Source organism: Manis javanica, chromosome 2 (assembly GCF_040802235.1).
Source record: "Manis javanica isolate MJ-LG chromosome 2, MJ_LKY, whole genome shotgun sequence".
Lineage (NCBI taxonomy): Eukaryota > Metazoa > Chordata > Mammalia > Pholidota > Manidae > Manis > Manis javanica.
Genome location: NC_133157.1, coordinates 114,816,451 through 114,839,115, shown reverse-complemented (window position 1 = coordinate 114,839,115; position 22,665 = coordinate 114,816,451). Strand labels below are relative to the sequence as shown.

Genomic DNA, 22,665 nt, shown 5'->3' with positions numbered 1-22,665 from the left:
TTGAGAAAAACTGCATTATATGTAGCTAACTAAAATTAACCACTAACATTTTCTACGGATTTTGGGAAACCAACTGTGGGTAAAATTGTAATATTTCCAGAATATCTTGCCTGGCTTTAGTGTATCTGCATATCAATAGGTGTTCAGAAGTGGAAAGAAGTATGGCTTTAGTGCATTTGCATCTTTCCTCAGGGGTGGAGAAGTTCATCTCCATATCAATGGGTAATTACCCGGGCAAAGGAGGGCTTATCTGCACCTGCGAGGTGAGGGGGAGGGCCGGTGTGGTTGCTGCTTGAGCAGAGAAGAAAGACGGCCTGGGACTGCAGTTTGTGAGCAATAAAAGGGTTTTAAACTTTATTTCTCCCTTTGACTGATTTTGATTTTTAGGGGTATTTTGCCCCGGGATTTCCTTTCCCCGGATTTACATCAACTTATAAGAATATAATTTTGCTTATATTTAGCACCACTTACATACATTAAGAATAAACTTACATGCTTCAGTTAAACTATTAAAATATTAACTTTATTATTAAAAATAGTTCATGCTGTACAAGCTATTCTTCATTGTTTTATGCAGTACAAAAACTTATGCCCCTGAAAAAAAGATTACATGCATAATAAAGAGATTTGAATATACTACATTTTCTTTTTAAAATAAAGACATTTCAAAGGTAGAGAAAACTCTGAATTTGGTTAAGTAATTGAAGTAAACATAAGAGAGAGTCACTAGTACATTTTTACAAAGGCCCAGTGTGGGTGTGATAGTTCCCAAGGAAATGATTAAACTAAGTCTAACAAAAATAAAGGGTAAATCCTGGAGCAGGATGCCCAGAGAATTGAGGAGAGGGTTCTGGGGAGTGAATATAATTCGAAGGAGAGAAATAAAACTGAATATGTAGACTGGGTATACCCAGCCCGACTTGTACACCGCCTGGTGGCCGGCCACACGCACCATTTCTATGGTGTCGGACCACAGCAGAAAGCTCCACAGGAAGATCTCAGCACGATGGTCCTGCTGCGACATTGTACTCAGCACTGCTGACTGAAAGGAGGGCTCCTGAGGTCCCGCCAGAGCAGGAGCCCAGCTTTGTGTGGTGGCTCTTGGTGGCAGCGACGCCTGGGTCATCCTGGCTGGCTGGGGAAGCTCAGGGTTTTCTTCCTTTTGCCTCACTTGGTCCATCACAGTTTTTACTTGTTGCAAAGTGGTTGCATGCATGTGCTTGTCTTCATTACCTGTGATAAATTGATTTAAATTTTTTTAATTTTCAAATTTTATTACAATTTCAAATTTAAACTTTGAATTTTTATTTAAATTAAAAAAATAAAATTGTAAGTGTTCTTATTTGAGGTCTGCTTTACTCATGTAACTTTAAGACAACAATGGGTTGCAAAGAGAAAAAAACATACAGAGGTAAAGAAGGCTCTTCATGTTACTTTGTTTTCTTGGATGTGAATCCTGTCATTTTGACCATTTCATAGCACTAGCCATTATTGGTTACTGAGTCAAGCACTGTCACACATTATCTCATTTAATACTCAGAAAAAAGTTGAGAGAGAGGGACCACTATCCCATTTTATAAATATGGAAACTGGGCCCAAGATGTAAAATGACACCCAAATTTGAATACACAGTTCATAATCAGCAGAGTTGGAATTCACACCCAGATTTACTTGACCTCAATTGACAATATCTTAACTTTATGGCTGCTGTTACCTGTTTTAGAGGCAATATATCATGTGCTGATTGTAAAACATATAAATGTCATAAAACTAACTGAATTTAAAAGTTCAATGGTCTAATCACTACAACCCAGATCTCCAGATTTAGAGGTTGGTGCTCAGAAGGGAGTCTATTTGACAATGAGAGAGTCTTAGTGAAGGGTGACACTCTGAATCTAAGATTTTTAAGCTGTTCTTGTCCCAAAGTGTCTGAACTAGTCAGTGTGACTGGTTAGACTAAAGCATCTTGTTTGTGGCTGGTAGGCTATGCCTGGTCAATATGCCTGTCATCTGAATGCCTGAAGCATTCTCTCACCAATGGCACACTGTGTGTGTGTGTGTGTGTGTGGCAAAGAGAGGGAGGAAGAGGAAGATGAAAATGGAAGGAGAGAGAAAGACGGTGAGAGCTTTGTGTACATGTGGGGTTGAATATGAATACAGGGGAATATGAAGGAATCCTCAGATCTCAAGGCTTACTAGCAGTGTTGACTGGTATGGTTTCTCTACATGAAAGGTACAACACATTATTTTTCAAACACTGATCTGTTTAAGCACCATTGCTGTTGCTAAGAATTTATTAGGTCTTGACAAAGTTTACCTAGGGAACATGTGGAGCTATCATATTGCTTGATAAGACAAAATTTAAAGGAAGTTATGAAACTAAATAGCTCTAAAGGTTAAAGACACAAAGTCAATAAAAATTTGAACAGTACTGAGCTAAAGTGAAAACATTTAAAAATAAATGTTATTATGATTAATGACTAATAAAATGTTTGATTACCATAAACAGGTGATGTTTAAAGGACAAACCTTGGTTTCCCTTTTATACAATTAACTATTTTAAAATTTTAAGTGTGAACTGAATATATTTATAAACTAAAAAGATAATCTAAATTCTTGATGAAATATTACTTTCAGTGTGAATCATTCATAAATAAATGGTAGGACCCATAATCCTTAGAAACTTCTTTACCAATCTTAGATGTCACAGTGGCCTGAAAGAGTACTATTTTAATAAATAATACTCAAGTAAGAAAGAAAATTACATACTAATTACTACAATTTTAATATTCATAAAACATCTCTTTTTAAATTCAGATGCTCACGGGCATCAATTATGTCTCTCATTTAAAAAAAAATCAATATAGAAAATATGTTTCTTAGTGTATAGCATATCCTAGAGAACTCTCCTTCACCTCTTTTAGTAGATAAAGCTGTTTGAATTAAATCCAAATTCCTTTGTCAACATGAAAAACACAATGTATAATTTGGGATTTTGAAGTCTAATGCAAATTCAGCATTGTTTCAGTGGCAATCTAAGAAATGACACATTAACATTTCAGTCAGTAAGAATCTTAATATCCGTGGATAAAAGCTATGGGATGAATTATGAATTTCTTGGCTAGAGTTCATTTCTAATAAAATACTAAGGCTCTAATCCTGGTGTATTTGGTGAACCCAGAGTGGGAGCTTCCTATGTTGCCACAGCTCAATAGGGACTACTTTACATTTAGGGGTACTACTGGCCCTCCAGAGGGCAAAGTAGAGTTAGAAAAGTCAAGAAATCATTTGCTCATTAGAATTTTTATCCCTGAGCTGTATAACTTTCATGTATTCAATACCATTCACTTTGGCTATAAGATTAGTTTCCCTCCAAATTATTATTTTTTAATTTTCCACTTGCAGGTGGAGTTCTTTTTATTGTTGTTAGTTGCTAGTGTTCTATTTGTTTAACACAATATTTGTTTGTGTAAAATCCACAGAAAAGGTATAAGCATGAAGAAAGAGATCTACTCACTTGCTGAGAGGTTCACACTGCACTGTAAAAATTAAAAATAGCAGCCAATTTGTGTAGTTTTCCACATCTGATTCCAGTTGCCAAAACAACTTATTTTCACTGTGCAAGCAAGCTAACTAATTAAGGAAATGTCATTTTGATCGCAGATATATCTTTAAGTTGGTAACTCATATTCATTTCACTTTATATTGATGTATTTCTAACTTGATTCCCCCAAATTTTAGATAGGGAAAACTAAGGACAACCTAACAAATCAGTACTGAGGAATTTTCTGGAGTGAGTATGTATTCCTCTTGCAAATAGAATAGGAAAGCCACAGAAGTTAAGTAACGAGAGAAGAATCACGAGGAAAAGCACCTAAAAACAAGAGAGGAATGAAGTCAATACTAAAAATGCACTATTTAGGTTCCCAGCCATCTGTTTTGAGCAGACAAAATTTAGATGCTGTACCAAGATTAAGCTGGGCATTGAGTATGGTGTAGCAAATAATCTGGAAACAGTCCCCACCTGCAATCACATCAATAAACAGAAAAGAATCAACTGTGGCAGGGCTTTAAAAGGAAAGTCAGTTCTGTGAAGAGACTATCGTGGGGGTCTGAATTAGACAGAGGGTCAGGAAGGCTAATCTGAGAAGTGACAGTTAACCAGAGACCTGAAGAATAAGTAGGAGTAAATTAAGTGAAGAATGGAGAAAGGCACTTTCCAGGTAGTAGGAACTGCATGTGTAAAGATCCCTCAGCTACAATGTATTGGAAAGAGGGCTTGGTGAGGGTTTGGAAGGCAGAGGGAAGAGAGGAGGAGAGGATCTAATATATTCCGTGTTTTTTCTATATACTAGGCACTGTCCTAAGCCCTTTCTATGCATTAATTCACTTAATCCTTAAAAAAAGCCTTATGATGTAGATACTATTATCTTCTCATGTTAAAGATGAGTAAACTGAGGCATGGGGTGATAAATAATTGTCTACAAAATCACATGGTTAGAAAAGAGAGAGATGGGAACTTGAACCTCAAACCTTTAACCACTAGACCACACCATCTGTGGCACAGTCAGGTTATACAGAACCTTATGGGCCATGATAAAGGTTTATATTCTAAACTTTATTTTAAAGTCAATAGAAAGCCACTAAAGATGAAGAGTAAAGAAGTCAGAAGGGACAGGGAGGATATGGAGACATCAGCAAAGAGGCTCTTGGGTCCAGTTTGGCAACTGATGCAAAATGAGATTGTTACTGAATTCACAGCAACCAGAAGAAAATAAATTAAAAGAGTTATTCAGAAAAAGCATGAATACTCTTGATTAATAGTCTCCAAAATTCATTTTTCCTGAAAGGAAAATATTCTACAAAAAAAAAATGCAATGATTTAGACATAACAAAATCTGAGAAAAAATATGGAAAAGAAAAATTTAACAGTCTTATTAAAATTATTTTAGCACATGTTAAGTACACAAAGCACTTTCAGGTATAATACTCTTAGGCAATAAGAGGACAAAATATTAAAATGCACACCAGAGCAAATTATAAACACTGTTATTTGCTGTACTATTGTGGATAAAATGAAAGTTCCTGTGGCCAGGATTCTTACCTGGCCCTGGTTGGCTAGCTCACTGCACACATGTGGGCAATACATTGCTATTGACTGTATATAAAGAGCTCTGCCCAGTGGTCTGGGTGACACAGTGGCAGGGCTGCAAGGCTGCAGGAGAGCAGAGCAGAGGCTGGAGTGGTGGCAGTGCTGAGGACAGAGGCCCAGAGGACAGCTGTGCAGGATGACTGTGCAGAGGGGCCCAGAGGATGGCTGTGTGGACAGAGAGACCCAGAGGATGGCTGTGCCGGCAGAGGGCCCCAGAGGATGGCTGTGCGGGCAGAGGGGTCCAGAGGCAAAGACCAGCTTGCCGCATGCAGACTTCTCTAAGTGAAAGGGATTTTAGTGATTGACCTGCCACCATGGAAATAAAGTTGGGTATAACCCTTTCACCCCAAGAACGTTCTACTGTCATTCCTTTGGTCACCCTGAATCCATAGTGAACTTGCCTGGGGCTGAAACCCATTGGTAGGACAATTGGCAAAGTCAGCAGGGTACACTGTTGACCAAGGAAAATGACAGGCTACTGCTATGGGAGGGGTACTTCAGCAGGCTGCCCCTATGAATGGAGAGACAGTGGATTGTCCCCCAGTGGGTTTGTGGTCTGAGGTGGCTTGCCTCCTAGAGGGCTGGGCCCCACTCCAGGACTGCAGGCAAATGGAGGTGACACCTGAGGCTGTAGGGGTGGCCCTTGGTCTAGTAAGTAGGGCTTTTGAGAGACAGAGTGCTTGTGAGGCAGTGGGGACTGTGGGTTGGTTGCTTCTCACAGTATTAAAAAAGTCTACAGAAGAGAAGGACATGCTCTGGAAAAAGACCCAAGAAATGGTGGCACAAGAACATGAGCTGCAAACTGTTGTGGATTCAATGAAGAAGGAAATGACATTGATATGAGAGGAGGCAGCATGAGAGTGCCAGCAGCGAGGTGCCATTGATGAGGTAAAAGATTCCTTACAGAATGAGAGAGCAGTGCTGCCATGTGCTCTGAAGGAGGGAAAGGCCATAAAGGAAAAAGATGGACTCCTAAGGGAAGCACAGGTGGAGGTGGCACGAGAACACCCGCTGCAAAGCACTAAGGTGAAGGTAAGAGCTGCTGAAGACTGAGCTGGCATTGCTGCGAGGCACAGTAGAAAAGGTAAAGGTTGTAACAGAGGAGGCACTCAGGGGAGGGGAGAGAAAGGTGCCATCAGCCCCGGAAATGGAGGAGCTGGGGAAGGATGAAGGGGTGGTGCCGAGGGCACTGACCCCTCCTCTACTGAAAGCACACCCAGTCGTTGTAAAGAAAATAAAGACCCAGCAGCTGAGGGTTCCCCAAGGAGAGAAGCAGCCCCTTCCCCAGGTCGTGGAGCACTCTATGCTCCACCCCTATACTCAGGCTGAGCTGGTGGATTTGGGCTCCTGGTTTAGGCAGAAGCCCTTGGAGTCAATATCAGCTTGACTCATGCATCTGTGGGAATTAGGAGTGGATGAAATTGTTCTGTCAGAATCAGAGATGAGAAAGCTGGCTTCCCTGACAGTTCAGCCCACCTTGAAGCAGCGGTTACAAAGTACACATCAGACCCCAGGGAATCACTCCCAACTTGATTAGCTTATGGCTGAATTTCCTGCTGTGTGGCCCAATCAGGGTGATCTACCGTCCTCTCCTGTTAGATGGCAGACGTATGCTGAACTCCAACAGGTGTTACAGATGCTAGGCATAAGAAATGCCATCAGAGAATCATGACGCAGATGAAGAAACTTCCACTAGAGGTATGAGAAATATTATGCTTCAAACAGCTTCCACATCCCTCTAGGTCTCTAGTGGCCATTCTTTCCCCTCACTTAGGGCAGCCCATAAGCGAGGTTACACATACAGTAGCAGACTTAGGAGAGGCTGAAGCAATGAGAACATGAAAAGAAACAAGGTCTGCCACTCACAAGAAGAATTTAAAGGGCACTATGAAGGCTATGAGGACCCAGATGTGGGTTGATTTAATACAGGTAGGAGCAGATGGAAGGAAATTAAATGGGAAGGAAATAGAATCTTACTGGAGCTATGGCAACAACTGAAACCAGAGCAGGAGTTCCAGGCATTAAGACCAAAGGGCAGAGGCCCAGAGGATGGCTGTGTGAGCAGAGGGGCCCAGAGGCAGAGAGGGGCTTACTGCATGCAGACTCACTCTGAGTGAACTGAATTTTAGTGACTGACTTGCCACCATGGAAATAAAGTTGGGTATAACCCTTTCACCCCAAGAACATTTTACTGTAATTTCTTTGGTCACACTGAATCCATAGTGAACTTGCCAGGGGCTGAAACCCATTGGCAATACAACTATGTATGTGTTTCCTTTGAGGAGCATATCTGAGGTCTGGAAGACAAGTAATCTCAGTGCACAATAACAAATGAAGAAACCCAGCACCTACCTAACAGGGTGGTGAAAAGTAGTCAAGATATGCAAGCATTTGAAATAGTGCTTGACACATAGAAATAGCGATATATGTATTCAGTAAATAAAAGTAGCAGTCACTAAACAACTTATTATTTTAAAGGAATTAGTATACAATAGAAACTATCAGAACGCAGTAAATAGTAAAAGTGATTACAGTTTGTTAAATTTCGGTTATAGTTAGACTGTTACCCAATATCCCATATACTGGGGAAGGTTAAAAAGTTTGAGAAATTCCATCACACTACAGAGCCTGAACAAGGTCATGAGTGTAATTCTTTTATTTGCCTGTTTATATCACAAAGAAAAATGCCAGCCTACAGATACAGCAGAGACAGCTTGCACCAGCTAACAAGAACCTATACTGTACATCTCTTCCCAATTCCATGATCAGTATTTTGTGACATCACTTTGGCAGCTTGAAAATGGTTATGGTAGAGATACATACACCAGAGAAAGTGGCAAATGCTACTACAAATCAGGGCTTCACCTCTGTCCCCCAAGAGACAGTTGCTTAAACACTGACCAACATTCTACCACTTGTGCTCAAAATGTTATGCAAGTTTTCACTAGCTAATAATAATTATTAATGATAATGAATTTCAGACAAATATTCAACCCATCATCAGTTGTGGAAGAGCTCATAGGCATACAGCCCCAGCTGTGAGATAGTTTTGGCAACTTTCTTTATGAAAGGCATTGCACTGTTATTCAATAAATTTAAAACCTGTTCAGTTTCGGTTCCTGCCAGGCATTGCATAAATATGACAACAAATAAATGCATCGTTTCTGGATTTCACACAACGTAAAATGTTAAGAGAATTTTTCTGTAAAAAACATTTTCCCCTCCACTGTTAGTTTACAGACTCAAATAACACTGTCAAAAATCTCTACTAAGGCAAGTAGCCAAAGCATAAAAACCAGGCCTCATAACAACCTCCTGTCCACCCCCAGTCAACAGGAAGAACATCCACCCTTCTTCCCCCCAGTCAACAGGAAGAAGGACTCTGGAGTCCTGCACAGGGTCTACTGCTCAGATTGCTATCTGGCCTAGATCCTGGAGAGAGCCTTTGAGGACCGTAGGACGGATTCAGTTAACAAGCCTTGCAAGACATCAGGAGCTCCTGGCAGTGCAGCCTGGGCACCTGCATTGCTCAGTGGTAAGAGAGGGCATAACATGGCTCTGGGCCCAACAGAGTGAGCCAGCGAAGAGGGGCTCTTGCTTAGCCCAGCAGGTCAGAGGCAGACATCAGTGGGAAATGGCACCAAGAGCGGCGGCCATGTTTCAAAGCATTTCAAAGGTTTCCAAGGCTCCAGCAGCCTCAGCAGTCAATGGTCAGGTGCCGAAATTGCTGATACGTGTTTCTGAGGAGACAACATCTGTGAGTTCATTGGAGGCAGCCTTAGAACCATTCTCATCCAGAAACTGGGGAACTTGGGGTCCTAAAATAGCAGGTAGAAGCAGCGCTGGAGCAAAACAGTGTTCCTATACATAGTACCCCACTACCGATATACACACAGTGTAAACAAGAAATGACCACGAATCTCTGCACATTTGGCAGGCCATCAGCTCGACCTGTATCACCCTCTTCAATCCAACACAAGAGAACCTAGATAATTGAAAATCAATGATGTATGCCTTTATTTTCACACTGGGGCCATAAACTTCTGTTGGTTAATAATGTTATGAAGAACAAGGCTTGGTATTATGAAGTAATGCATGCTGAATTCTTTATGTTGCCTTATTCCTGTCAGTCTCTCTGAAATACTTATTTTGAAAATAGCATGCAACTGTCAAGAATCTCAAAAATCCCATGTAGGAAAAAAGTAACAATTAGCTGTTAAACTGTTAAAATCACATAAAGCCGTACTCATCAAAGGGAGCCCTAGCTCATGATTGGACAGCACCTAATGTCCTGTGTCTTTTGGCACAGGGATCGCTGCCCTATGGTTTCTGCCCAGTCCACACTGACCTAATCCTGACAGCTGGGACTTCGTTACAAAGTATAAATCAGAAATTCTACTCTTCTCTTACCTCAGTCTGGTAAATGGCTACAGATTTTTGGAGAAGGGGGAAAAAATCCTAGAACTGACATACTTTCCTGAAACTTCCTTCTTCCAAACACTAAAGGGAGGGTTTGAAAGGAAATACTCCCCCTTCTTGGCATGGCCCTGAACACAGTGTTCCTTATACATATTCTCCAAATGCATTGCAAAACACATTGTGAAAACCCAGCTCACATGCTGGGCTCATAACGTATAATAAGCTTTTTCTTAAAAAGAAACAAAAGGGAACTCAAAATGCCATTCATTTTATTCAGAGAAATGCAGCATTCTTTTCCCTTCTGTGGCATCTCATACATTCTTTTTGATGAAGGTGTGATGAATTCCATTTCAAGGAAATCTGGAAAGCATGTTTGCTTTAGGAATTTGGATTTGGGCTTAAAATTTTGCATATACGTTGAGCCAGAAATTGTACATGTAGGCGTTTAACCTGAAGAAGTAATCATCTATGCAGAGGCCCAACAACTGTCCCCTGATATGCTGACCAGTAGACAGAGCTCACATGTACGTGTTCTGAAAAGATCCCTCTGGTGGGTACCCAAGGATAAGTGCCTCTGCATATATGTTAACAGGTGTTCCATGATTCACTGCGAATTGCTTGGAAGTTCAATAAAAATCATCACTGCTAGTCTTTTAAGAAATTATGTTTTGGTAGGTCAATAATAAGAAGAAATATCTCAGAAAGTAACAGATCCTTCTTCTTCCATTCTTGGTCTGCAAACTCCCAAACCTGCGTCAGTCCTACAGTTCTATTTTTTTCTACAGTCAGTGCCCAGATTTCTCAGACTCATTGAAGAAAAACTTCATAATCTTGATGGTCCCAGGACAAGTTCCTGGTTTCTACCCTTGCTAAACCCTAAGCATCCCACATTCATCCAACTCCTATCCCTGACCTACTTTAGTTCCATTCCCCACAGCACTTTTCCAAACCTTGCCCATTCTATCACAGATTCTCTTCCTTCCATCCATCCCTCTTGGCCCTCAGTAGATAACTTTCCTTTCTGTTTTACAGACACTGGGACTTTAAACAGGTGTCAGCTGAATCTGCTTGCTTTTTACCCATCCACTCTAGTCACATTTCATAAAACGTGAATCCCCTGGGGAGCTTTAAAAACTACTTGTACCTGCTCTCCATTCCCCATCAGATAATTATCTAGGATGCGGTCTGAGAGTCAAAAAATGTTAAGCGCCTTAGATGATTCCAATGTGCCAAAAGTGAGAAACACTGCTCTTAACTGGGGATATAAATCAGAATTTGATGCAGCTTTCTTTTTAAAAATCTACACATGCCCAAGTTTTATCTCTAGAGATCCTGATTCAGTTTATCTGGGAGGCTAAGACTGGCATTGATATTTTAAAGCACTCTTTTTATATGTTGGGAATACTGGGAGAAATGGACAGAAATACCATAGACACAGGGTCTGAAAGTTTTGCCAGATCAAGTAAATTAATATACAGGTTATCAAGTCTAATGATTGGATATTGATACATTAATGAGTGTGTACCCCACAGAAAATCCAACTTCTTTTCTACATTAAACACTTATATCCAAAAATATTTTGAGAAAACAGTTATTAAATATTCATATCACCTTGGAGTGAAAAAAGATTTTTTAAGCATAACACTGTTAAAGAGAAAGACACTGGCCCAACATAGTGTCACCTCTGCCAGGCCAGGTCACCAAACGAGGGCCTAATGATCAACCTAACTGTAGTTCCAACCTCTCCCAGAAATGCAGTCAGTCAGGAGTTTTCTGGTCAGCAAGTATAAGATAATGTCATATAGGCCCCTTCTATCTCTGCAGGAAGATGAGGGCACTGACCTAATGAGACCCTGCTCCTTGTCTCCTCTCACACATAGGGAGCATTAGCAAGTCTACAGCATGATCTTTAAGGAAAATGACTAAATGTATTCTAGTCACACTGCTTGATGTACTGATAAATGTGACCTCCTTTCTCCATGCATCCCCTGCTGTAGAGGAAGGAGTTAAGATGTCTCCAAATGGAGGGGGCTCAGGGAAGCTCATCAGAGTGCACTGACAGGCTGACCCCCAGGCCACAGCCCCGGTAAGTCTCTGAATAAACTATCTTTAGTATAACAGTTGTGTTGATTCCACCTGACAAAACCAAACAGAAGGTCCATAAAGGAAATATTTATAGGTTGGATTATATAAAAATTAAAAATTTCCTATATCAAAAACAGTATAGAAAAATAAAATGGCAAATAACTCTAGGATATATGATATCTTATCACAGGCAAAACTTAACGTCCTTACAATTACAGAACTCATAAATCTGCAGTTAAAAAAAAAGTGAGGATTTTTTAAATTAAAGATGGCAGTGTGAGAGGAGAGACAGAGGCTTCCTCCTAAAACTGGATACAATTAGAAAACACAGTTGGCGCAACTAACCTGAGAGAGCAACAGGAAACAGGATGGCACCAGACTGCACACACCTGGGAAAAGAGCAGACCTCACCCAATGGGGTAACGTACCAGAGCCATGGCTCTGCAGAACCCCCGAGCCCTTCCCCAACCTCAGCTCAATGGCAGGAGGTAGACAAACAGAGCAGGGAGGGAGTGGAAGGCTGGGGACTGCTGAATACCTAGCTGCAGAGATCTGCACTGGGAGCACAAACCTACATTTCATGGTGCTTTCATCATACCCTTCCGATTACGGGATTGGAAAGCTGGAACAGGCGGAGTTCCACAGGAGACTGGGATTCCAACTGCTTTTAGAAAGCAGGGATCTATATCTGGCTGCTCTGGGACAAAAGCTTATATCTGTGTGCTCAGCCCACTGGTTCAGGCAGTGGAGACAGGCACAGCAGCCAGGAGGCGGGGAACAGGTCTTTCCTCCCTCCAGGCACCAGCACTGCTCCCTGAGACCCCCGACATTGCTTCAGGGGATGAGCAGATCCAGAATAGAGCTTCTGGACACTAGAGGGCGCCATATACAAACATGAAACGCCAAAGAAACCTGATCCAGAGTAAAATTGTTAATACAACCCCCGAGAAAGATTTAAATGACATGGACTCGTGACTCTTCCTGAAAGGGAGTTCAAAATTAAATTATCAACATTCTAATGGAGGTACGGAGAGACATCCAAAAACTCAGGAATGAATTCAGGTCAGAGATCCAATCACTGAAGAGCATGATGGAGGGTATGAAAAGCAGTTTGGATATGGTGGAGGAGACAATAAATGAAATAGAAACTAGAGAAGAGAAATACAAAGAAGCTGAGGAACAGAGAGAATAAGGAATCTCTAAGAATGAAAGAATATTGAGAGAACTGTGTGACCAATCCAAATGGAACAATATTTGTATTATAGGGATACCCGAAGAAGAAGAAGAGAGAGAAAGAGATAGAAAATGTCTTTGAGGAGGTAATTGCTGAAAACTTCCCCAATCTGGGAAAGGAGACAGTCACTCAAGCCATGGAGATCCACAGATCTCCCAACACAAGGTACCCAAGGAGGACAACACCAAGACACATAGTAATTAAAATGGAAAAGATTAAGGGTGAGGACAGACTGTTAAAAGCAGCCAGAGACAGAAATGAGATCACATACAAAGGAAAGCCCATCAGGCTAACATTAGACTTCTCAGCAGAAACCTTACAGGCCAGAAGGGAGTGGCATGATATATTTAATGCCATGAAGCAGAAGGGCCTGGAACCAAGATTACTTTATCCAGCAAGATTATCATTTAAATTTGAAGGAGGGATTAAACAATTTCCAGATAAGCAAAAGCTGAGAGAATTTGCCTCCCACAAACCATCTCTACAGTCTATTTTAGAGGGACTGCTATAGATGGAAGTGTTCCTAAGGTATAATAGCTATCACCAGAGGTATTAACACCACAGTAAAGAAAGTGGAACAGCTAATTACTAAGCAAATGCAAAATTAAATTAACTATCCCCAAAGTCAATCAAGGGATAGACAAAAAGTACAGAATATGATACCTAATATATAAAGAATGGAGAAAGAAGAAAAAGGAGGAGAAACAGAAAAGAACCTTCAGATTGTGTTTGTAACAGCATACTGAGTTAAGTTAGACTCTTAGATAGTAAGGAAATTAACTTTGAACCTTTGGTAACCACGAATCTAAAGCCTGCAATAGCAATAAGTACATACCTATCAATAATTACCCTAAATGTAAATGGACTGAATGCACCAAACAAAAGATATAGAGTCACTGAATGGATAAAAAAACAAGACCCATCTATATGCTGCTTACAAGAGATTCACCTCAAACCCAAAGACATGTACAGAGTAAAAGTTAAGGGATGGAAAAAGATATTTCATGCAAACAATAGGGAGAAAAAAGCAGGTGTTGCAGTACTAGTATCAGAAAAAATAGACTTCACAACAAAGAAAGTAACAAGAGATAAAGAAGGACATTACATAATGATAAAGGGCTCAGTACAACAAGAGGATATAACCATTATAAATATATAGGCACCCAACACAGGAGCACTAGCATATGTGAAACAAATACTGACAGAACTAAAGGAAGAAATAGAATGCAATGCATTCATTTTAGGAGAATTCAACACCCATTCACTCCAAAGGACAGATCCACCAGACAGAAAATAAGTAAGGACACAGAAGCACTAAACAACACACTAGAACAGATGGACCTAATAGACATCTATAGAACTCTATATCCAAAAACAACAGGATACACATTCTTCTCAAGTGCGTATGGAACATTCTCCAGAATAGACCACATACTAGGCCACAAAAAGAGCCTCAGTAAATTCCAAAAGATTGAAATTCTACCAACCAACTTTTCAGACCACAAAGGTATAAAACTAGAATTAAATTGTACAAAGCAAGCAAAAAGGCCCACAAACAGATGGAAGCTTAACAACATGCTCCTAAGTAATCGATGGATTGATGACGAAATTAAAATCGAGATCAAGCAATATGTGGAAACAAATGACAACACACAAAGCCCGAACCTTTGTGGGACACAGCAATAGCACTTTAAGAGGAAAGTATATAGGAATCCAGGCATATTTAAAGAAGGAAGAAAAAAACCAAATGAATACTCTAACGTCACAATTATCAAAATTGGAAAAAGAAGAACAAATGAGGCCTATAGTTAGCAGAAGGAGGGACATAGTAAAGATCAGAGAAGAAATAAATAAATAGAGAAGAAACAATAAAAAAAATCAATGAAACCAAGAGCTGGTTCTTTGAGAAAATAAACAAAATAGATAAGCCTCTAGCCAGACTTATTAAGAGAAAAAGAGAATCAACACACATCAACAGAATCAGAAATGAGAAAGGAAACATCACCACAGACCCCACAGAAATACCAAGAATTATTAGAGACTACTATGAAAACCTATATGCCAACAAGCTGGAAAACCTAGAAGAAATGGACAACTTCCTAGAAAAATACAACCTTCCAAGACTGACCAAGGAAGAAACACAAATTCTAAACAAACCAATTACCAGCAAAGAAATTGAAGTGGTAATCAAAAAACTACCCAAGAACAAAACCCCCGGACCAGATGGATTTACCTCAGAATTTATCAGACATACAGAGAAGATATAATACCCATTCTCCTTAAAGTTTTGCAAAAAAATAAGAGAGGAGGGAATACTCCCAAACTCATTTTATGAAGCCAACATCACCCTAATACCAAACCAGGCAAAGATATCACAAAAATAGAAAATTACAGACTAATATCCCTCATGAACATAGGTGTAAAAATACTCAACAAAATATTAGCAAACCAAGTTCAAAAATACATTAAGAGGATCATACACCATGACCAAGTGGGATTCATCCCAGGGATGCAAGGATGGTACAACATTCCAAAATCCATCAACATCATCCACCACATCAACAAAAAGAAGGACAAAAACCACATGATCATCTCCATAGATGCTAAAAAAGCATTCACAAAATTCAACATCCATTCATGATAAAAACTCTCAGCAAAATGGGTATAGAGGGCAAGTACCTCAACATAATAAAGGCCATATATGACAAACCCACAGCCAACATCATACTGAATAGTGAGAAGCTGAAAGCTTTTCCTCTGAGATCGGGAACAAGACAGGCATGCCCACTTTCGCCACTGTTATTTAACATAGTACTGGAAGTCCTAGCCATGGCAATTAGACAAAACAAAGAAATACAAGGAATCCAAATTGGTAAAGAAGTTAAACTGTCACTATTTGCAGATGACATGATATTGTACATAAAAAACCCTAAAGACTCCACTCCAAAACTACTAGAACTGATATCGGAATACAGCAAAGTTGCAGGATACAAAATTAACACACAGAAATATGTGGCTTTCCTATACACTAATAATGAACCAATAGAAAGAGAAATTAGGAAAATAATTCCATTCACAACTGCATCAAAAAGAATAAAATACGTAGGAATAAACCTAACCAAGGAAGTGAAAAACTATACCCTGAAAACTATAAGACACTCTTAAGAGAAATTAAAGAGGACACTAGCAAATGGAAATTCATCCCATGCACTTGGCTAGAAAGAATTAATATCATCAAAATGGTCATCCTGCCCAAAGCAATATGCAGATTTGATGCAATCCCTATCAAATTACCAGCAACATTCTTCAACGAACTGGAACAAATAGTTCAAGAATTCGTATGGAAACACCAAAGACCCCGAATAGCCAAAGTAATCCTGAGAAGGAAGAATAAAGTGGGGTGTATCTCACTCCTCAACTTCAAGCTCTACTACAAAGCCACAGTAATCAAGACAATTTGGTACTGACACAAGAACAGAGCTACAAACCAAACTGGTGGAACAGAATAGAGACTCCAGACATTAACCCAAAAATATATGGCCAATTAATATACGATAAAGGAGCCATGGACATAAAGTGGGGAAATGACAGTCTCTTCAACAGATGCTGCTGGCAAAACTGGACAGCTACATGTAACAGAATGAAACTGGATCAGTGTCTAACCCCATACACTAAAGTAAATTCGAAATGGATCAAAGACCTGAATGTAAGTCATGAAACCATAAAACTCCTAGAAAAAAACATAGGCAAAAATCTCTTGGACATAAACATGTTCTTCATGAACATATCTCCCCAGGTGAGGGAAACAAAAGCAAAAATGAACAAGTGGGACTATATCAAGCTGGAAAGCTTCTGTACAGCAAAGGACACCGTCAATAGAACAAAAAGGCATCCTACAGTATGGGAGAATATATTCATAAATGACAGATCCGATAAAGGCTTGACATCGAAAATATATAAAGAGCCCACGCACCTCAACAAACAAAAAGCAAATAATCCAATTAAAAAATGGGCAGAAGAGCTGAACAGACAGTTCTCTAAAGAAGAAATTCAGATGGCCAACAGACTTATGAAAAGATGCTCCACATCGCTTGTCATCAGAGAAATGAAAATTAAAACCACAATGAGATATCACCTCACACCAGTAAGGATGGCTACCATCCAAAAGACAAAGAACAACAAATGTTGGGGAGGTTGTGGAGAAAGGGGAACCCTCCTACACTGCTGGTGCGAATGTATATTAGTTCAACCATTGTGGAAAGCAGTATGGAGGTTCCTCAAAAAGCTCAAAATAGAAATACCATTTGACCCAGGAATTCCTCTTCTAGGAATTTACCCTAAGAATGCAGCAGCCCAGTTTGAAAAAGACAGATGCACCCCTATGTTTATCACAGCACTATTTACAATAGCCAAGAAATGGAAGCAACCTAAGTGTCTATCAGTATATGAATGGATAAAGAAGATGTGGTACATATACACAACGGAATATTATTCATCCATAAGAAGAAAACAAATCCTACCATTTGCAACAACATGGATGGAGCTAGAGGGTATTATGCTCAGTGAAATAAGCCAGGCAGAGAAAGACAAGTATCAGATGATTTCACTTATATGTGGAGTATAAGAACAAAGAAAAACTGACGGAAGAAAACAGCAGCAGAATCAGACAACTCAAGAATGGACTAACAGTTACCAAAGGGAAAGGGACTGGGGAGGATGGGTGGGAAGGGAAGGATAAGGGCAGGAAAAAAGAAAGGGGGCCTTTCGATGAGCATGTATAATGTGGGGGGGCATAGGGAGCGCTGTGCAACACAGAGAAGACAAGTAGTGATTCTACAGCATCTTACTACACTGATGGACAGTGACTCTAATGGGGTTTGTGGGGGGGACTTTGTGAAGGGGGGAGTCTAGTAAACATAATGTTCTTCATGTAACTGTAGATTAATGATAACAAAATGAATTTTTAAAAAAGTGAATATATCAACAGGAAAACAGATCAATAACATAAATACATGATTTTTTTAAAAACACAAATAGCCATAAATCTATCAGAAAATGTTCAACATGATACTACCTTGAGCAAATTATTAAAACAGTAAGATATTATTTTTGCCTATGAAATTGGCATAGATGAAAAGGAAGGTATCCAGTGTGACAAGGTTGAGGAGACACAGGTATTTTCTTACACTGCTTTTTAGAGGGTAAATTAGGACATTATTTAGGAATTATTTGATTGATTGACACATATCCAAACCTTAACACCTTGCACATATTTTGAGCCAGAAATTGCACATCCAGGCATTTAATCTAAAGAAATAATCATCTATGCTGCTGAGGTCCTGGAGCACTTGGCCCAAGGGTCTGGGTATTAAAGAGACTACACAGAAGGAACTGGACTAGGGCCATTGTGAGCAGGTTTATCTGAAAGCCTTACTGCCAACATCATAGCTGGCACCTCTCACTGATATGACAGTGGAAACCACCTCCTCTGCAGCACTCTGATGTTTCCATTCAAATAGCCTGTGGACCTCACCTCTAGCAAGCTGCCTCTGACTATGTGGATATCCCTAATGTAGCCAAACCATGCTGCCACCCCCGTTTGTACAACCCCCTAAGACTCCCACCATTTGTCTGCATGTACAATCAGTGCATAATAGTCCTATTCTTCTGGCCAGTATTGTTGCCAAGTAGTCTGGGCATGTGCAGATGCCCAAGGTCTTCTGAGGACATTCTATGCAGTCATCATCCTGATATCATCTGGCTGTCATCCATTGGCACTTAACTCTTTGTCCCCAGCCTCTGCTTGGCCAGTCACCTCGAGTGGCTTCTAATGCTTATTTAAATCACAGGGTCCCACTGAACACACACCACCCGCACCACCCATATATGTGCACTCTGAACATGGCTTGTCTCCCCTGCCTGACTCAAACACACATCACCCTACTCATTCTAACCACATCCTATCTTTCTTTCACAATCATTTTTACTTCTCAACAGAGTCAGAAAAGTATTTTTACTAGTTAAAAACTAGAAAAAAATGTAGATTCAGAATCAGCCACAAAATCTAGTGACAGGAAGGGGAACAGTGGTTACCTGTGGAATAGAATAGAATGGCCATTACTTGAAATCATTAAAGCCCAGCCAATCTGTTGGTATATATATATATATATATATATTCTGGGAATACAAGGCTGTATTTCCAAATGAAAACAGCTGTCCCACTACTCTTTGCAGGACCACTAGGGACAAACAGAACTCAATGGGGGGAAGTCAGCATTCCAACTGGCAGAAAAAGGGTAATCAGTCTAAAACACTGCAGAACATCAAGCCAAATCCCAGAGGCAGGTAACAGCAGTACTAGGAGTGTTTAGAGCAAAGAGTCAAGCAGGAGCAGTGGGAAGAAAATAAGCCAAGTTGTTTGTGCATGAGAATGATGGCTGAAAGGAAAGCAGGAGCAATAGGATATTCAACAATCTGCACCAACAAATCACAGGGGACTCGCCATGGGTCTGATGTAAAAATGGGAGACGAACAGTAAGGGAAAAGGAGAGATGGAGGTCTAGTCATTAACTGGTTGGGACTGAGCTAACAAAATTCAAATAGAAATGTTAAGGTGTGCTTACTTGTACCCTGATACTAGTAAGAGCCTGGAGGCAATCAAGATATATATTGTATTCTTATTATTTTTTCACATGACTAGGGCTTGTCATTATTAGATCTGTGAGATCTACGTACTAGAAAATATTCCCAAGTGAGGCTCAGGCTACAAGCACAGAACAGAGTACACTGCCTGTCCCAGAATTTTCTAAAGTGAGCCAAATTATTCTAGGCATTGTTCATCAACCACCTGTACCCTACCTCTTTGATTCTGAAGTACTGCATGCAGTGAAGCCATATTTATAGCATCTTTGCTTATGTTCACATTTATATACTACAATGTATATATCTATGGATTTATGTATTAAGTTCCACAGGATGAGAAAACTCCATGGATTCAAAATTCATAATTTATTTTATTGGTATGCATGGTAAAATGAATACAGGAGACTATCTGAGTTCAAAGTTTGCCTAAAAGTTGAAAACATGTGTAATTAATGTTTACAAAGGTATTTTGAGTGAACAAGAAGTATGGTCTTATTCAGTGGTGGAGCTATTACACCAGATAGTAACTCTCCGAAGTTTAGGCAGAGAAGACTCAAGGAGGCTGTTCAACTGAGAACAAGCAGTTGTATAAGACATTCTAGAGTCTTCCCCCCAAGACTGACTTTTTCTTTGGGGTTCTCTTACTTCAACTCTCACTGTCATCATCACTTTGGATACAGGGAATATTTCCCTTTAAAAATACAACTCATCGCTTAAAATATAAGATGCCAATAACTTATTCCCAAAAATATAATGTGCATTTTTTTAAAAGAGAACTTCACTAAAAAGTTGGACAGAAAGTTCACATTAACATGGAAAATACAGGGTTGTTAAAAACAGTCCAATTTCAAAAGAGGTCTATGTCACTAAGGAGTCTAGAGAAGTAGCAAAGGGTTTGGTGATCCCCAACTCTCTTCAGTTTAAGTTAAATAAACTTGACTCTGGGGCACAGTTGTCAGTTGGGAGTATCTTTTTCTCAGCAGTTGGCCGCTGGCTGCCATTTTATCTACTTGCCATCTGTGTTAGATTAAACACAACAGTATATCATTTCCCTCACAGGACACAGTGCAAAATGTGAATCTCAGAGTCTTAGGTTTCCTGGTGGTCTCCAACACAGTTTTGCTTTTCAAAACGAGGAGCAAAAGTGACAGGAAGGGTGGTGTTTCATGACCCAAAAATGATTCCCTGGTCCTTCCTTCCAAGCTATAATAGTCATCCCTATTACTCTAAAACATTCTCCTATGAGTCACTCAATTTACCCCAACCACCCAGGAGGAAGTGATTAGATAAAACTTACCCATTTCAAATACAAAATTTTAGCCATACAATACTTGTAGCATCCAAATATTGCAAGTACTTTAAACACAGATACATGATAAACACGTGAAATTAAATGAAAGCTGTGGGAATTCATGAACTGACCAAACAAAATATTTTTGATTAATAAAATACCTTTTTTTAAAGACCAACAACCTCTATGTAGTTTTGATTGATCCCTTTGGAAGAATGCAGCATTTATGTGATCTTTAATTTTTGACAATCCACAATTTAAAACATATAATTCTCAAGGACTTAATTGCAGTAGTCACATTAACTGCTGTATCAAAGTTATCCAAAATAAACTATGTATTTATTTACCTAAACTTAAGGTTTTAAGAAAGTTCCTAAAAATACAAATCTATAATAGTTTACTTAGATAATTTTCTTGCTAGAATAAACATTAAGGTTTTCATATTAAATATTTATTCATTAATAACTTTATTCATTTATTATTCATATTATCATAAAGCAAATAATAACTGTATATCTATCAAAGTAGATTTAAAGATAATCATATTTAGATATCTTCATTTGTAATCTTCTAATTGTAACATTAGCTCTAAGGAAAGGTATCATTAAACAATTAGGGTGACAGAAAAAGTGAATAATATGTCAAACTTCTAAAAATTTATATTTAAAAGAGTACTTACTCTTTTGCTTCCCTCTAAGAGGATATATCCTGAGTTTTTCAATAATATCAACCATGATCAAGGAAGTCACAACCAGGGAAACTGGCAGGTCAGGTAAGGTATCAGGTAAGACAGCAAGAGAACCATTCATATCCTTTTGAATCTGTTTTCAAAAAACCATTTAGAAGCATTACATCTTTGCGCTTTCTTTGTTCAAAATTATTTTAACAGTCTGAAAGCAGTGCTAAGTGAATTACAAACACATTTACTAGAGGACTAGAAGCTTGTCTTTCAGGTTCTCAAGTGTTCAGGACCACAAGGTTTTGAACCATTTCTAAAGATGTGATAAGGATTCATGTCCCTGGAAGAGCTTTCAGTTAAAGACAGACGTTGGTAAATACATGCAAAAATAACACAGCACATTCCTGGTAAGTGTGGAATGCTCAAGTCCTTGCAACACTACTGCTAAGCAAAGCCTCTGGGTGTTCTCAGCTCTGATAGCTAGGGGAACAAGCATTGGAGTCTAGGGAGAGCTCAGGTAAACCCAGATAGGCTTGGGAAACTTCCTTCATCTGATTAAGGTATCTACAAAAAAAAAACCATGGCAAGCACCATATTAATCATGATATGTTCAGAGCTGTCCCTTTGAGATCAGGAACCAAAGATGCCACCATAATTATTTCTATTCAGCATTGTAGCACAAGTCCCAGACAGTATAATAAGGCAAGAGAAAGAAAGAAAGAGTATTAGTGTTGAAAAGAAAAGAAAAACAAAATATAATTATGCATAGAATAAATGATTGTATATAGAGAAAACCCTCTAAAATGGATAAATTATTTCTATAGACTAACAACAAAGAGAAAATGAGATTTCAAAAAATGATATCATTTGATGCTACCTCAATAAAAATTCCAAGTTTTTGTAGAAAATGACAAGCTGACTCTAAAATTTATATAGGAACACAAAGGGCAAAACACTCCAGAAGAAAAAAGAAACTTTAGATTTACTCTTCTGGATATAAAAAGCTACCATAAATCTACAAGAATTAAGTTAATGCAGTGCTGGCACAGGAATAGAAATTTAAGGAATAGGATGGAACAGAAAGCTCAGAAATAGACCATACATATATATATATATATATATATATACACACACACCTCATGTATAACAAAAGTGGCACTGCC

General features: G+C 39.2%; 1 protein-coding gene across 1 annotated transcript in view; it reads right to left on the bottom strand.

Annotated features, from left to right (window-relative positions):
• Positions 1 to 501: 501 nt before the first annotated feature.
• The window catches only part of TMEM236 (transmembrane protein 236), a 52,384-nt gene continuing 30,220 nt past the window's right edge, over positions 502 to 22,665 (bottom strand). Inside the window, exons 5-6 of the mRNA XM_037000795.2 lie at positions 21,503 to 21,644; positions 502 to 1,233 (exon numbers count right to left, since the gene is read on the bottom strand). Of these exons, the coding sequence (XP_036856690.1) occupies positions 650 to 1,233; positions 21,503 to 21,644 (726 nt within the window). The 3' untranslated portion in view covers positions 502 to 649. The remainder of the gene's footprint in view (positions 1,234 to 21,502; positions 21,645 to 22,665) is intronic.